The sequence below is a fragment of the Homarus americanus genome, unplaced genomic scaffold, assembly GCF_018991925.1.
Source record: "Homarus americanus isolate GMGI-L3 unplaced genomic scaffold, GMGI_Hamer_2.0 scaffold824, whole genome shotgun sequence".
NCBI classification, from domain to species: domain Eukaryota; kingdom Metazoa; phylum Arthropoda; class Malacostraca; order Decapoda; family Nephropidae; genus Homarus; species Homarus americanus.
In genome coordinates this window covers 3,694,060-3,709,545 of record NW_024719328.1, presented here as the reverse complement: position 1 = coordinate 3,709,545, position 15,486 = coordinate 3,694,060, and the positions used below count along the sequence as shown (strand labels likewise).

General features: G+C 44.6%; 1 protein-coding gene across 1 annotated transcript in view; it reads right to left on the bottom strand.

Moving 5' to 3' along the window:
• Positions 1–969: 969 nt before the first annotated feature.
• LOC121860017 (organic cation transporter protein-like) overlaps positions 970–15,486 on the bottom strand; it is a 93,783-nt gene continuing 79,266 nt past the window's right edge. The window contains exons 7-8 of the mRNA XM_042357031.1: positions 8,622–8,794; positions 970–1,088 (exon numbers count right to left, since the gene is read on the bottom strand). Coding sequence (XP_042212965.1) covers positions 1,057–1,088; positions 8,622–8,794 — 205 coding nt within the window. The 3' untranslated portion in view covers positions 970–1,056. The remainder of the gene's footprint in view (positions 1,089–8,621; positions 8,795–15,486) is intronic.

Here is a 15,486-nt window from a genome sequence, read left to right as displayed (position 1 = left end):
CGTCCGTCGCCATAGGACTTTTAGGGTTATAGGGGTTTTGGAGATGATGGAATGGTATGATAGGCTGGATGATGGCTGCACGTGAGTTGATTTATGTGGTGCGTGCTGCAACCACCATCTTGGTTTTCCTTTTCCTGATCCAGTGAATTTTAAATTGCAACGACATGGGAGAGAAGTTCCAATGGATATCGACTGCCCAGATTGTTGGGTTTCGCCTTAGTAGCCTGTCTTCGTCTGCTGAATTATTAGTCGTTGGGTTTCCGCAGTGGTCACCTTTCCGCCTATACTGGGTGGGGTCTTGCTGGAGCTCTGTAAGCATAGCTCTGCCTGATACAGCTCCCTGTAGATTTTTCGTTCAGTGTGTTTACCATGTACTCCTCCAAGGTTGTCCACCAGGCGTGGGCAATGGTTTGTGGGCGCCAGGGTATGTCCCACATGTCAGTGGGCTATCGCAGCCCTCTGGGGGCTCCTGCCATCGAGATCCCTTTGGTGGCCTGGGCACAGGCACACCTAAAGATTTACAGTGTGTTGCCACGAGGAGGCTGGCAAGGTTTGATGGTGAAAGGGTTGTGTACTGGGGAAGAGACGTGCAGGATTGATTCCTATTCATGAGGCTGGCCAGCAGCGGCGGCTGAAAGCGAGAGGAGCAAGCTTAGTGCTTGTGCCTTAACACTGACAGTGATGCTGCTGATAGACGCATTTCCACCACCTGTGCGGGAACACACACACACTGTTTACCTCACTTTGGTATAAAATACGGTATATGCTATGACGTCAATTCAGTGTGTGAAACAGTTTTGGGAGTAAAAATATTTTACTAGTACTTGCTAGGAGAACAAACACTTGCTTTATGGACATTTATATCAGTACATGCTAGGAGGCCAAAAGATGTGTTATGTGTGTGAAACACCAATATCCTGAATATTAGTGATATACAGGAAAACTTGGTCCTCTGGCATACTAGCCTCACAAAACTCGCCCGGTGCTCAGTAGAGAACAATTCTGTAGAATAAACCCAGACCAGCTGGAGAGCTGCTGTGATGGCCAATTTACCGTTCAGGGACAGAATGTCTTGACACCCATCAATACTGAAATATGTGAAAATGAGACTTAGTGCTAAAAACAGCAGGTAGAGAGTGCTATCTTTTATTAGTCACTCAAAAAACAAACAAAAAACTTTCAAGCACATGTTTATGCCTAAAGCAGTTAATTATCATGTATATTATTACTTTGCTGGTTAAGTTATAGTTACATGTACTGTTGTTAGGAAGAATTGAAGTCTTACATTATATACAGTAAGCATGCCTTGTACTGGCACACAGTGAAACAAGTCTCTCCAACTCATAAATGACAGATCTATACTCCGGTATCTTGAATAACTATAGGTAAATATAGGTAAATTTAAATAAATACAAAAGTATCTAAATTCTCTGATGGAATACATGGTTAATAAATGATGAAAGGATATTCCATATCTGCTGAGCGGTACACGACAAGTGTTAGATGTAAAACAATTACACGGCGGGTGTTGGACAAAGACGTACACAGCAGGTATTGAAGACGAACAGTACAGCGAAGTGTTGGACAAGACAGTACGACAGGTGTTGGGATAGACATTACTGACGGGTGTTGGATGGGCATTACACATTAAGATTGTTGGACAAGACGGAAATTACTACGACGAGTGTTGAATAAGACAGTACGACAGGTGTTTAGACGAACAGTACTGACGGTGTTGGACAAGACAGTACACGACGGGTGTTGAACCAGAGACGGTACACGACGGGTGTTAGATAAAGACGGTACACGGCGGGTGTTGGACAGACCAGTACGACAGGTGTTAGACAAGACAATGCGACAGGTGCGGATAGACAGTACTGACGGGTGTTGGATAAGACAGTACCGACAAGTGTTGGATGGACAATTACGACGGGTGTTGGATAAAACAGTACGACGGGTGTTAAGGATGGGCGGTACACGATGGTGTTGGATAAGACAGTACGACGAGTGTTGGACAAAACAGTACGAGCTGAGTGTTGGATAAGACAGTACACGACGGGTGGATAAGACGGTACGACGAATTGGATAAGACAGTTCGGCAGATTGTTGGATAAGACAGTACACGACGGGTGTTGGATAAGACAATTACACGACAGGTGTTGGACAAGACAATTTTGACGAGTGTTGGATAAAGACAATTACCGACGGGTGTTGAATGAACAGTACCGACGAGTGTTGGACAGTCAAATTACGGCGGTGTTGGATAAGACGGTACACGGCGAGTGTTGGACAAGACAGTACGACGGATGTTGGATAAGACGGTACCACGACGGGTGTTGGACAAGACAGTACGGTAGATTGGGCTTGGATAAGACAATGCACGGCAGTGTTGAATAGACAATTACCGACGAGTGTTGGACATGAACAGGCACACGACAGGTGTTTAAGATAAGACAGTACTGACGAATTGTTGGATAGACAGTGATTGTTGACGTTGATGAATCAGTACACGACGGTGTTGGATAAGACAATTACGACGGGTGTTGGATAAGACAGTCCTGACGGGTGTTGGATAAGACAGTACGACAGTGTTGGACAAGACAATTGCGACGGGTGTTGGATAAGACAATTACGACAGGTGTTGGATAAGACAATGCGACAGGTGTTGGATAAGACAATTACATTGGTGTTGGACAAGACGGTACACGACGAGGTGTTGGATAAGACAGTACACGACCGAGTGTTGGATAAGACAGTACTACGGCGGGTGTTGGACAAGACGGTACACAGCGGGTGTTGAATAAAACGTGTGGTACCTGACGGGGTTTTGAACAAGACGGTACCGCGGCGGGTGTTGGACAAAACAGTACCACACACGACGAAGTGTTGGACAAAGACAGTACACGGCAGGTGTTGAGACCGGAACAATTACATGACGGGTGTTGGACAGACGTTACCACGATGGGTTGTTGAGACTAAAGACAATTACCACGGCCAGTGTTGGATAAGACAATTACCACGACCGGGTTTGGATAAGACAGTCCACGACGGGTGTTGGACAAGACAGTACGACGGGTGTTGGAGAACAATTTTGACGGGTCGTTGGATAAGACAGTACGGCGGGTGTTGGACAAGACAATTACGACGGGTGTTGGACCAAGAAGACAATTTTACGATGAGTGTTGGACAAGACAGTGACACAGGTGTTGGAAGAAGACAGTACACGGCAAGGTGTTGGATGGGCAGCGCGACGAGTGTTGGACGAACAGTACGACGAGTGTTGGATAAGACAATTACGACGGGTCATTTGGATAGACAGTACGGCCAGGTGTTGGATGGACAGTACGACGGGTGTTGGACAGACAATACACGACGGGTGTTAGTTAAGACGGTACCGCGCGAGGTGTTGGACAAAGACAGTACGTCGAGTGTTACAGATGATAAGACAGCACCACGGCGATTGTTGAGACAAAGACAATTTCTGACGAAGGTGTTGGATAAGACGGTACTGCGGCGGTGTTTGGACAGAGACATTTTGCAGCCAGTGTTGGATAAAACAGTACGGCAGGTGTTGGATAAGACATTACCGCCGAGATTAATTTGGAAAGAGCAGTACGGCGGGTGTTGGATAGAAGAACCAGTACGGCGAGTGTTGAGACAAAAGCCTGCGACGAGTGTTTGGACAGAAGATGACAGTGTTGGATAAGACAGTACGACGGGTGTTGGACAAGAGACATTTTGACAGGTGTTGGATAGACATTTTTGACAGATTATTGTGGTCTAGACAATTACCGTGATTTAGTGGATATGACAGTGGATCTCTGACAGTACGAAGCCAGTTGGTGGATAAGACATTACCGACGAATTGTTGGATAAGACAGTACCGACGAATTTGTTGGATAAGACGAAGTTACCGACAGGTGTTGGACAAGACGTGCGACGGTGTTGGATGAACAATGGTGTTGGATAAGACAGTACGGCGAGTGTTGGACAAGAAGACATATTACCACGGCAGATATTGGATAGACAGTACGCAGTGTTGGACACGACAGTACACGACGGATGTTGGATAAGACGGTACGACGGGTGTTGGACTAGGGCAATGCGACGGGTGTTGGATAGGGCCGTACGCGACAGGTGTTCCAGCGGATAGACAATACCGCAACCAGTGTTTGGTTAAACAATTACAATGGATAAGAACTTCAGTACACGACGGGTGTTGGATAAGACAGTACACGACGGGTTGTTGGATAGACAGTACGACTTGGGTGTTGAATGGAACAATTTTGGTGTTGGATAAGACAATTACGACGAATTGTTGGATAAGACAATTACGACGAGTGTTGGACAAGGAACAGTACGACGGGTGTTGGATAGACAATTACACGACGGGTGTTGGATGAACATTTTTGCGACAGGTGTTGGATAAGACCATTTTACGACGGGGTGTTGGACAAGACATTTTTCTGACGAGTGTTGGATGCGAACAATTACGACAAGTGTTGGATGAACAATACCGGCGGGTGTTGGACAAGACGACGGGTGTTGGATAAGACAACTGACGGGTTTTGGTGTTTGGACAAACCAGTGCACGACGAGGTGTTGGACAAGACAGTACACGACGGGTGTTGGATAAGACAGTACCGACGGGTGTTGGACCGAACCAATACCGATGGGTGTTGGACAAGACATTTTAACGGTGTTGGATAAGGACAGTACACGACAGGTGTTGGATAAGACGGTCGACAGGTGTTGGACAAGACAGTACGACGGGTGATGGATAAGACAGTACACGGCGGGTGTTGGATAGACAGTACGACGGTGTTGGACAAGACAATTACACGACGGGTGTTGGACAAGACGGTACCGTGTTGAGACAAGATTGGTACATGACGGTGTTGGATAAGACTGTTTCTGACCGGGTGTTGGATAGACAATTACGACAGTGTTGGATAAGACAGTACACGACGGGTGTTGGGACGAAGATAATTGCGACGGGTGTTGGATAAGACAGTACGACGGGTGTTGGATGGACAGTACACGACGGGTGTTGGATGAACCAGTACGACTGGGTGTTGGATGAGAAGACAATTACACAGCGGGTGTTGGATAGACAATGCGACAGGTGTTAGATGAACCAATGATACACACAACAGATTGTTGGATAGAACATTGCCGACGGTGTTGGACAAGACAATTACCGACAGTGTTGGATGAACAATTTTACGGCGGGTGTTGGGATAAAGACAGTACGACAGATTGTTGGATAAGACAACAGTCCTGACGGTGTTGGACAAGACATTTTTGCGACGAATTGTTGGATAGACCAGTACTGACCAGGTGTTGGATAGACAGTACGACAGGTGTTGAACAGAACGAAAGTACACGACGGGTGTTGGACAAGAGACAGTACGACGAAGGTGTTGGACAAAGACATTGCGGCAGGTGTTAGATGAACCCAGTACGACGGGTGTTGGATAAGACAGTACGACGGGTGTTGGATAGACAGTACACGACGGGTGTTGGACAGGAACAATGCAGGTGTTGGATAAGACAGTACCTGACGAATTGTTGGATAAGACAGTACGACGGGTGTTAGATAAGACAGTACACGACAGGTGTTGGATAAGACAGTACGGCGGGTGTTGGATAAGACAATTTTGGCGGGTGTTGGAATAAGAACAGTACCTGACGGGTGTTGGACAAGACGGTACGACAGAGTGTTGGATGGAACAATTTTTGACGGGTGTTAGATGAACATTACGTCGGGTGTTGGATAAGACAGTACGACGGGTGTTAGCGGATAAGACAGTACGACGGTTGGATAAGACGGTACACAGCGGGTGTTGGACAAGATATTTTACGACAGGTGTTGGATAAGACGGTACGATGGGTGTTGGATAAGACAGTTCACGACAGGTGTTGGATAAGACGGTACGTGGATGTTGGACCAGGCAGTACTCGACGGGTGTTGAATGAATCAGTACCTGACGAATTGGATAAGACAGTACGACGGGTGTTAGGTTAGAACCCGGTACGACGGGTGTTGGACAAGACGGTACACGACGGGTGTTGGTTAGACAATCCTGACGGGTGTTGGATAAGACAGTACGACGGGTGTTGGATAAGACAGAACACGACGGGTGTTGGATAAGACAATTACATTGGGTGTTGGATCGCAGACAATTTGCGACGAATTGTTGGATAAGACAGTACACGACCGTTGTGGATAGACAATTACGTGGGTGTTAGGGCCAGGAACATTTTGACGGAGTGTTAGGACAGGGCAATTACCACGACGGGTGTTGGATAAGACAAATTGCGACGGGTGTTGGATAAGACAATTACACGACGGGTGTTGGACGGGACGGTTTACGACGGGTGTTGGATGCAGACGGTACGACGGGTGTTGGATGAACAGTACGACAGGTGTTGGATAAGACAATTTGACGAATTGTTGGACAAGACAATTTTTGACAGGTGTTGGTTAAGACAGTACACGGCGGGTGTTGGATAAGACAGTACCACGACGGGTGTTGGATAAGACAGTACGGCGGGTGGATAAGACAGTACGACGGGTGTTGGATAGACAATGAGAGCACGACGGGTGTTGGATAAGACAATACACGACGGTGGATGAACAATGCGACGGGTGTTGAATAAGAAGGCACACGACGGGTGTTGGACAAAGACAATGCTGACGGTATTGGACTAAGACAGTACCACGACGGTGGTGGACAAGTTGCGACGGGTGTTGGGTAGTAATTACGACAGATTGTTGGACAAGACAGTACAACGGGTGTTGGACAAGACAATTACTACGACGGAGTGTTGGACAAGACAATTACGACGGAGTGTTGAGGACCGGGCCAATTTACGACGGGTGTTTAGATAGGAGCAATTACGACAGGTGTTGGATAATTAGTACGACAGGTGTTAAGGCAAGACAATTACCCGGCAGGGTGTTGGATAGACAGTACACGACGGGTGTTGGATAAGATACGACAGGTGTTGGACAAGACATTGATGGGTGTTGGATAAGACAGTACAGAACGGGTGTTGGATAAGACGGTACGACCGGGTGTTGGATAGACAGTACACGACGGGTGTTGGACGAACAGTACACGACGGGTGTTGGATAAGACAGTGCGACAGGTGTTGGATAAGACAGTACACGGCGGGTGTTGGATAAGGCGGTACTGACGGGTGTTAACAGATAATTCATTTTACGACGGGTGTTGGACCGGTACGACGGGTGTTGGATAAGACGATGCGACGGGTGTTGGATAAGACAATTACGACGTTGGCTGGATAAGACGACGGGTGTTGGATAAGACCAGTACGACGGAGTGTTGGACCAAGACAATTACCTGACGATTCGTTGCAGTTGAGAGACATTGCGACAGGTGTTGAAGACCAAGACAGTACACGACGGGTGTTGGACAAGACAGTACACGACGGGTGTTGGACAAGACAGTACACGACGGGTGTTGGACAAGACAGTACACGACGGGTGTTGGACAAGACAGTACACGACGGGTGTTGGATAAGACAGTACACGACGGGTGTTGGATAAGCGAATTGTAATTGGAAAATTTCTTCTTATGTGGCGAGTAATGTTTTTTTCTTCAGTGTTTCTAAGATAAAGCATTTGACACGATTATTATCCACTTTGGGTGACTGGAAGGAGACGGGCAGAGAGTAACCATACTGTGTGTAACTGCAAAACTACAGGAAGATCTAAAAAAATTTTTCGAATGGTCTGAAAAATGGTAGATGAGATTCAATGTGGACAAATGTAAAGTACTAATCCTGGGCATTAGGAACCTTGAGTACAGAGACAGGTTAAAGTTTCTTAATTTGCACTCCCTCGAGAGACGTAGAGTGAGGGGAGATATGATCGAGGTGTATAAATGGAAGTCAGGGCTGAACAAAGCGGACATTACAAAGGCACTAAAATTATCCAACAGGAGCGAACCCGTAACAATGGTTTTAAATTAGACAAATTAAGATTTAGGCGCAAAATAGGCAAACATTGGTTTGGAAATAGACTAGTGGATGAGTGGAACAAGTTACCAAATATCTTCATTAACTCGAATACGCTGGATAGCTTCAAACATAGGTTGGATGGATATTGAGCAATAGGGGTTGGGTGTAAATGGGACTGCCCAGTATGGGCCAATAGGCCCGCTGCAGTTTCCTCCATTCCTATGTTCTTATGTGTAGAGTATCTTCAGGTAATGAGGTAAGAGTACCTCTGTTAACCAGCATACAGCATGTGATAAACCAGCACCTCCCATTCTCAGTCCATGCTTAACCTAATAACATATGCTAACCTAAATGTGTCTGAGTTTGGATACTAGATGACAAGGCGTAGCATGAAGACTTTCTTAATGGTAACAAGCTAGAGTAAACTGAACCATATCAGTTCTCTAGTGATATAAGGTTGGGCTGACAGTAACTGGGATGATATGAGCAAAGGAATCAGCAGGTACTTGTACTTTCTAGGTAAGAAAGTAAAAAAAATAAAGACTTGAGATAAGCCAAGGAATAAGAAAGTTAGAGTATCAATTAGGAGGGACAGACTTGAAGGTGAACATGTATTTTCACACAAGAAATACCTTCTTGTTGTAATATCATGAGGAGGGTCAACATGGAGATGGAGAAGCTGCACATTAGAAACAGCAAAGTGAGAGTCTTCTTCCTTCCGAGGTAAGTGATGGCAGGAAGGAGGAACAGGTAGGCCGGGACCTCCATCAACGCGTTCAAGAAGGTGTGCATGTAGATGTCCGCGCTGAAACACCAACAGTTATTGTGAAATGGCGGAAGGTAGAGGGGTAATGTTAATACTGGTAATAATTCTCAATCCCTGGAAGAAATGATACAGTACTATCAATACTACTCTTGATAGTTAGTGACAAATATTGTACACATATAAACCTAACCTGACATTCTTCACCTAAGTTACTGATGAACTGTTCATGACCCAGCAGCATCCCTCATTAATACATCTGAAACTTCCCAGATGAAGATAAAATTTTGTGTTTTTCAGCTTCTCACACTTTCTGAAAGCTGTGGTGTGCGTCTATATAAGCTTTGGGTAGAGCTCCCTCTTAACTTGGCTTATATATAAATAAGTTAAGAGGTTAAGTTACAAACCCAAAATGGTATTTTCTCCATTTATTGATAAACTGAAAATGTCACAGGCTATTAGTAAAAGCACCGTAATTAACACTGTAAGCTGTGAGTGTTACTTGATGACAGGGCTCAGCTGGGCTGAGTTAAGTCACCCGTCCGATTCTCATGAAAGTCAAGTGTGAACTGAGGTCCTGAGGACTGGTGCCTGTGAAGGGAGGTGTCTCTGGAGGAGACAGTCACAGTCATAGGCTTGTGGGCCGTGGGTTCGAATCCTGGCGGGTTGAGGTGTTGATTGTATGTAGAAGTCCGCGTGCTTTATTGGGCTAATGAAATATATATATATATATATATATATATATATATATATATATATATATATATATATATATATATATATATATATATATATATATATATATATATATACTTCTCGTTAGTGTTATTCTAGTACAGTACTTCTCGCTAGTGTTGTCCTAGTACAGTACTTCTTGCTAGTGTTATTCTAGTACAGTACTTCTCGCTAGTGTTGTCCTAGTACAGTACTTCTCGCTAGTCCTGTTACAGTCCTAATAGAAATACCTCTCGCTAGTGTTGTCCTAGTACAGTACTTGTCGCTAGTGTTATCCTAATACACTACTTCTCGCTAGTGTTGTCCTAATAGAAATACCTCTCGCTAGAGTTGTCCTAGTACAGTACTTCTCGCTAGTGTTGTCCTAGTACGGTACTTCTCGCTAGTGTTATTCTAGTACAGTACTTCTCGCTAGTGTTGTCCTAGTACAGTACTTCTCGCTAGTGTTATTCTAGTACAGTACTTCTCGCTAGTGTTGTCCTAGTACAGTACTTCTCGCTAGTGTTGTCCTAGTACAGTACTTCTCACTAGTGTTGTCCTAGTATAGTACTTCTCGCTAGTGTTGTCCTAGTACAAAACTTCTCGCTAGTGATATTCTAGTACAGTACTTCTCGCTAGTGTTGTCCTAGTACAGTACTTCTCACTAGTGTTGTCCTAGTACAGTACTTCTCGCTAGTGTTATTCTAGTACAGTACTTCTCGCTAGTGTTGTCCTAGTACAGTACTTCTCGCTAGTGTTATTCTAGTACAGTACTTCTCGCTTGTGTTGTCCTAGTACAGTACCTCTCACTAGTGTTGTCCTAGTACAGTACTTCTCGCTAGTGTTGTCCTAGTACAGTACTTCTCGCTAGTGTTATCCTAGTACAGTACTTCTCGCTAGTGTTGTCCTAGTACAGTACTTCTCGCTAGTGTTGTCCTAGTACAGTACTTCTCGCTAGTGTTATTCTAGTACAGTACTTCTCGCTAGTGTTGTCCTAGTACAGTACTTCTCACTAATGTTGTCCTAGTACAGTACTTCTCGCTAGTGTTATTCTAGTACAGTACTTCTCGCTAGTGTTGTCCTAGTACAGTACTTCTCGCTAGTGTTGTCCTAGTACAGTACTTCTCGCTAGTGTTATTCTTAGTACAGCACTTCGCTAGTGTTATTCTAGCACAGTATACTTCTCAGCTAGTGTTGTCCTAGCACAGTACTTCTCACTAGGGGTGTTATTCTAGTACAGTACTTCTCGCTATGTTATCCTAGTACACTACTTCTCGCTAGTGTTGTCCTAGTACAGTACTTCTCACTAGTGTTGTCCTAGTACATTACTTCTCGCTAGTGTGATTCTAGTACAGTACTTCTCGCTAGTGTTGTCCTAGTACATTACTTCTCGCTAGTGTTATTCTAGTACAGTACTTCTCGCTAGTGTTGTCCTAGTACAGTACTTCTCGCTAGTGTTGTCCTAATAGAAATACCTCTCGCTAGTGTTGTCCTAGTACAGTACTTGTCGCTAGTGTTATCCTAGTACAATACTTCTCGCTAGTGTTATTCTAGTACAGTACTTCTCGCTAGTGTTGTCCTAGTACAGTACTTCTCACTAGTGTTGTCCTAGTAGAGTACTTCTCGCTAGTGTTATTCTAGTACAGTACTTCTCGCTAGTGTTGTCCTAGTACAGTACTTCTCGCTAGTGTTGTCCTAGTACAGTACTTCTCGCTAGTGTTATTCTAGTACAGTACGTCTCGCTAGTGTTATTCTAGTACAGTACTTCTCGCTAGTGTTGTCCTAGTACAGTACTTCTCGCTAGTGTTGTCCTAGTACAGTGCTTCTCGCTAGTGTTATCCTAGTACACTGCTTCTTCAGAGTAACAGCCTGGTACAGTACTTCTCCTTCTAGTGTTGTCCCTAGTACAGTACTTCTCTTTAGTGTTGTCCCTAGTACAGTACTTCCTCGCTAGTCATTGTCCTAGTACAGTACTTCTCGCTAGTGTTGTCCTAGTACAGTACTTCTCGCTAGTGTTGTCCTAGTACAGTACTTCTCGCTGAGTATTATTCTAGTACAAAGTACTTCTCCTTTATAGTGTTGTCCTAATTTAGTACTTCTCGCTAGTGTTGTCCTGGTAGTACTTCTCGCTAATGTTGTCCTGGTGCAGTACTTCTCGCTAGTGTTATTCCTAGTACAGTACTTCTCGCTAGTGTTGTCCTAGTACCCAGTACTTCTCGCTAGTGTTGTCCCTGTTACAGTACTTCTCGCTAGTGTTCTTCCTAGTAAATTGCTTCTCGCTAGTATTATCCTAGTACAGTACTTCTCCCTTTAGTATTGTCCTAGTGCAATTACTTCTCGCTAGTGTTGTCCTGGTGCAGTACTTCTCGCTAGTGTTGTCCTAGTACAGTACTTCTCGCTAGTGTTGTCCTGGCTGGTAGCAGCTGGTGTTGTCCTGAGTACAGTGCTTCTCGCTAGTGTTCTCTGGTACACTGCTTCTGCGCTAGTGTTGTCCTGGTACAGTACTTCCTGGCTAGTGTTGTCCTGGTACGAGTACTTCGCTAGTGTTGTCCTGAAGTGCAGTACTTCTCGCTAGTATTTTGTCCTAGTACAGAATTGCTTCTCGCTAAAATGTTGTCTGCAGTACTTCTCGCTAGTGTTCTTCTCAATAAAGTACTTCTCCTTTATTTCTTCTAGGCTACTTTTCGCTAGTGTTGTCCTGGTACAGTACTTCTCGCTAGTGTTGTCCTAGTACAGTACTTCTCGCTAGTGTTGTCCTAGTACCCAGTAATTCTCGCTAGTGTTGTCCTATGCAAGTACTTCTCCTTCAATATTTATTCTAGTGCAGTACTTCCTATAAAGCTAATTATTTGTCCTATTTAAATGCCTTTACTCGCTGGGTATTCTCGGTGCTTCTCGCTAGTGTTGTCCTAGTACCAATTACTTCTCGCTAATTGTTTGTCCTGGTACAGGTACTTCTCGCTAGTGTTATCCTAGTACACTGCACTTCTCGCTGATGTTGTCCTAGTACCCAGTACTTCTCGCTGAGTGTTATCCTGGTACTGCTTCTCTCGCTGAGTATTTTCGTAGTACTTCTCGCTTCAGAGTGTTGTCCTAATTGCAGTGCTTCTCGCTAGTGTTATTTCTAATTGCAGTACTTCTCCTCGCTAGTGGTATCCTAGTACACAGTACATCTCGCTGATGTTGTCCTGTTTTCCTTCTCGCTAGTGTTATTCTGGCGTACAGTACTTCTCGCTAGTGATTATTCTAGTAATTACTTCTCGCTAGTGTTGTCCTAGTACAGTGCTTTCCTTCAAGTGTTGTCCTAGTACAGTACTTCTCGTAGTGTTGTCCTAGTACAGTACTTATCGCTAGTGTTGTCCTAGTGCAATTACTTCTCGCTAGTGTTATACTAGTACAGTGCTTCTCGCTTCTAGTGTTGTCCTAGTGCAGTACTTCTCGCCTGGTGTTCTAGTTCAGTACTTCTCGCTGGTGTGTCCTAGTACAGTGCTTTCACTAGTCATTGTCCTGGTACAGTGCTTCTCACTGATGTTATTCCATTGCGATAACTTCTCGCTTTAGTGTTGTCCTGGTAGTGCTTCTCGCTGGTGTTGTCCTAGTACCAGTACTTCTCGCTAGTGTTATTCTGAGTACGGTACTTCTCGCTAGTATTTGTCTGGTGCAGTACTTCTCAGCTTCTTGTTGTTGTCCTATTTTGCAATTGCTTTCGCTAGTGTTGTCGTAGGAAATACCTCTCGCTAGTGTTGTCCTGGTGCAGTACTTGTCGCTAGTGTTATCCTAATACACCTGTTTCTCGCTAGTGTTGTCCTAATAGAAATACGCACTCTCGCTAGAGTTGTCCTAGTGCAATTACTTCTCGCTAGTGTTGTCACTAATTTTTAGTACTTCTCGCTAGTGTTATTCTAGTACAGTACTTCTCGCTAGTGTTGTCCTGGTACAGTACTTCTCGCTGAGTGTTATTCTAGTGCAGTGCTTCTCGCTAGTGTTGTCCTAATTCACAGTGCTTCTCTTCAGTGTTGTCCTAATTGCAATTACTTCTCCACTAGTCAACTGTCTTTCGTATAGGCCTTCTCGCTAGTGTTGTCCTGGTACAAAGAGCTTCTCGCTTCAAGTGATATTCTAGTGCAGTACTTCTCGCTGAGTGTTGTCCTAGTACAGTACTTCTCACCTGAGTGTTGTCCTGAGTACAGTGTTACTTCTCACTAGTGTTATTTCTGGTACAGTACTTCTCCTAGTGTTGACCCACTAATTTGGGCGCTTCTCGCTAGTCATTATTCCTAGTACAAGTACTTCTCCTTGTGTTGTCCTAGTACAGTACCTCTCCACTGGTGTTGTCCCTGGTACGAGTACTTCTCGCTAGTGTTGTCCTGGTGCAGTACTTCTCGCTAGTGTTATCCTAGTACAATTGCTTCTCGCTAGTCATTGTCCTAGTACAGTACTTCTCGCCTAGTGTTGTTCTAGTACAGTACTTCTCGCTGAGTGTTGTCCTAGTACAGTACTTCTCACTGAGGTGTTGATAAGTACAGTGCTTCTCGCTAGTGTTATTCTAGTGCAATTGCTTCTCGCTAGTGTTGTCCCTGGTGAGTGCTTCTACTCGCTAGGTGTTATCCTGGTACAGTGCTTCTCGCTAGTGTTGTCTAATTACAGTACTTCTCGCTAGGATTATTCTAGTGCAGTGGCTACTCGCTGAATGTTTGATACTAGTGCAGTACTTCTCACTAGTGTTGTCCTAGTAGAGTACTTCTCGCTAGTGTTATTCTAGTGCAGTGCTTCTCGCTAGTCGTACGTGCTGGTGAAAATTGCTTCTCTTCAGGTGTTGTCCTAGTACAGGTACTTCTCGTGGTGTTATTCTAATTGCCAGTGCTTCTCGCTTCAGGCGAATATTGTTGTTACCTGGTACAGTGCTTCTCACTTTAGTGTTGTCCTAATTACCAGTACTTCTCACTAGTGTTGTCCTAATTTGGTGCTTTATAACTAGTGTTGTCCTAGTGCAGTGCTTCTCGCTAGTGTTATCCTAGTACAGTGCTTCCTAAACTGGTGTGATATAATTGCAGTACTTCTCGCTAATTATTGTTCTAGTACTGATGCTTCTCCTCTCTTAGTATTTGACCTAGTACAGTGCTTTCGCTGGTGTTGTCCTAGTGCAGTCACTTCTCGCTAGTGTTTATTCCTGGTGCGGTACCTTTTCGCTAGTGTTGTCACTGTTTTCACTTCCTACCTATTTAAGTGTTGCTTCCTGGTACAGTAGCTTCTTTTCTTCCATTATTTGTCCTGTAATTGCAGTACTTCTCGCTAGTGTTGGCCTCTGGTACAGTACTTCTCGCTAACGTTATTTGTCCCTGTATTACATTTTCTCTGGCTTCTGGTGTGCAATGCAGTGCTTCTCGCTAGTGTTATATAATTACAGTGCTTTCCTTCATTGTTGTCCTGGTACAGTGCTACCGCTAAGGTGTTGTTCTAGTGCAGTGCTTCTCGCTAGTGTTGTCCCTAGTACAGTGCTTCTCATGGTGTCCTAGTGCAATTACTTCTCGCTAGTGTTGTCCTAGTGCAGTGCTTCTCCCGCTAGTGTTGTCCTAGTACTGAGTACTTCTCCTTCAGTCATTATTCTGGTACAGTGCTTCCTCGCTAGTGTTGTCTGGTGCAATTGCTTCTCGCTGGTGTTGTCCTGGTGCAATTGCTTCTACATGGTATTTGTCCTAGTGCAGTGCTTCTCGCTAGTCATCCTGGTACATTACTTCTCGATGGTCTTTGTCCTAATTACCAGTGCTTCTCGCTATGGTGCTTACATCCTAGTGCAGTGCTTCTCGCTAGTGTTGTCCTAGTACAGTAACTTCTCTCTAGTGTTGTCCTAGTACGGTACTTCTTAGTGTTGTCCTGGTACAGTGCATTCTCGCTAGTGTTGTCCTAAAATTGCAGTAGCGCAACTAGTGTTATTCTAGTACAGTACTTCTCCTTTAGTGTTGTCCTGGTAATTACTTCTCGCTAGTGTTGTCCTAGTGCAATTACTTCTCGCTAGTGTT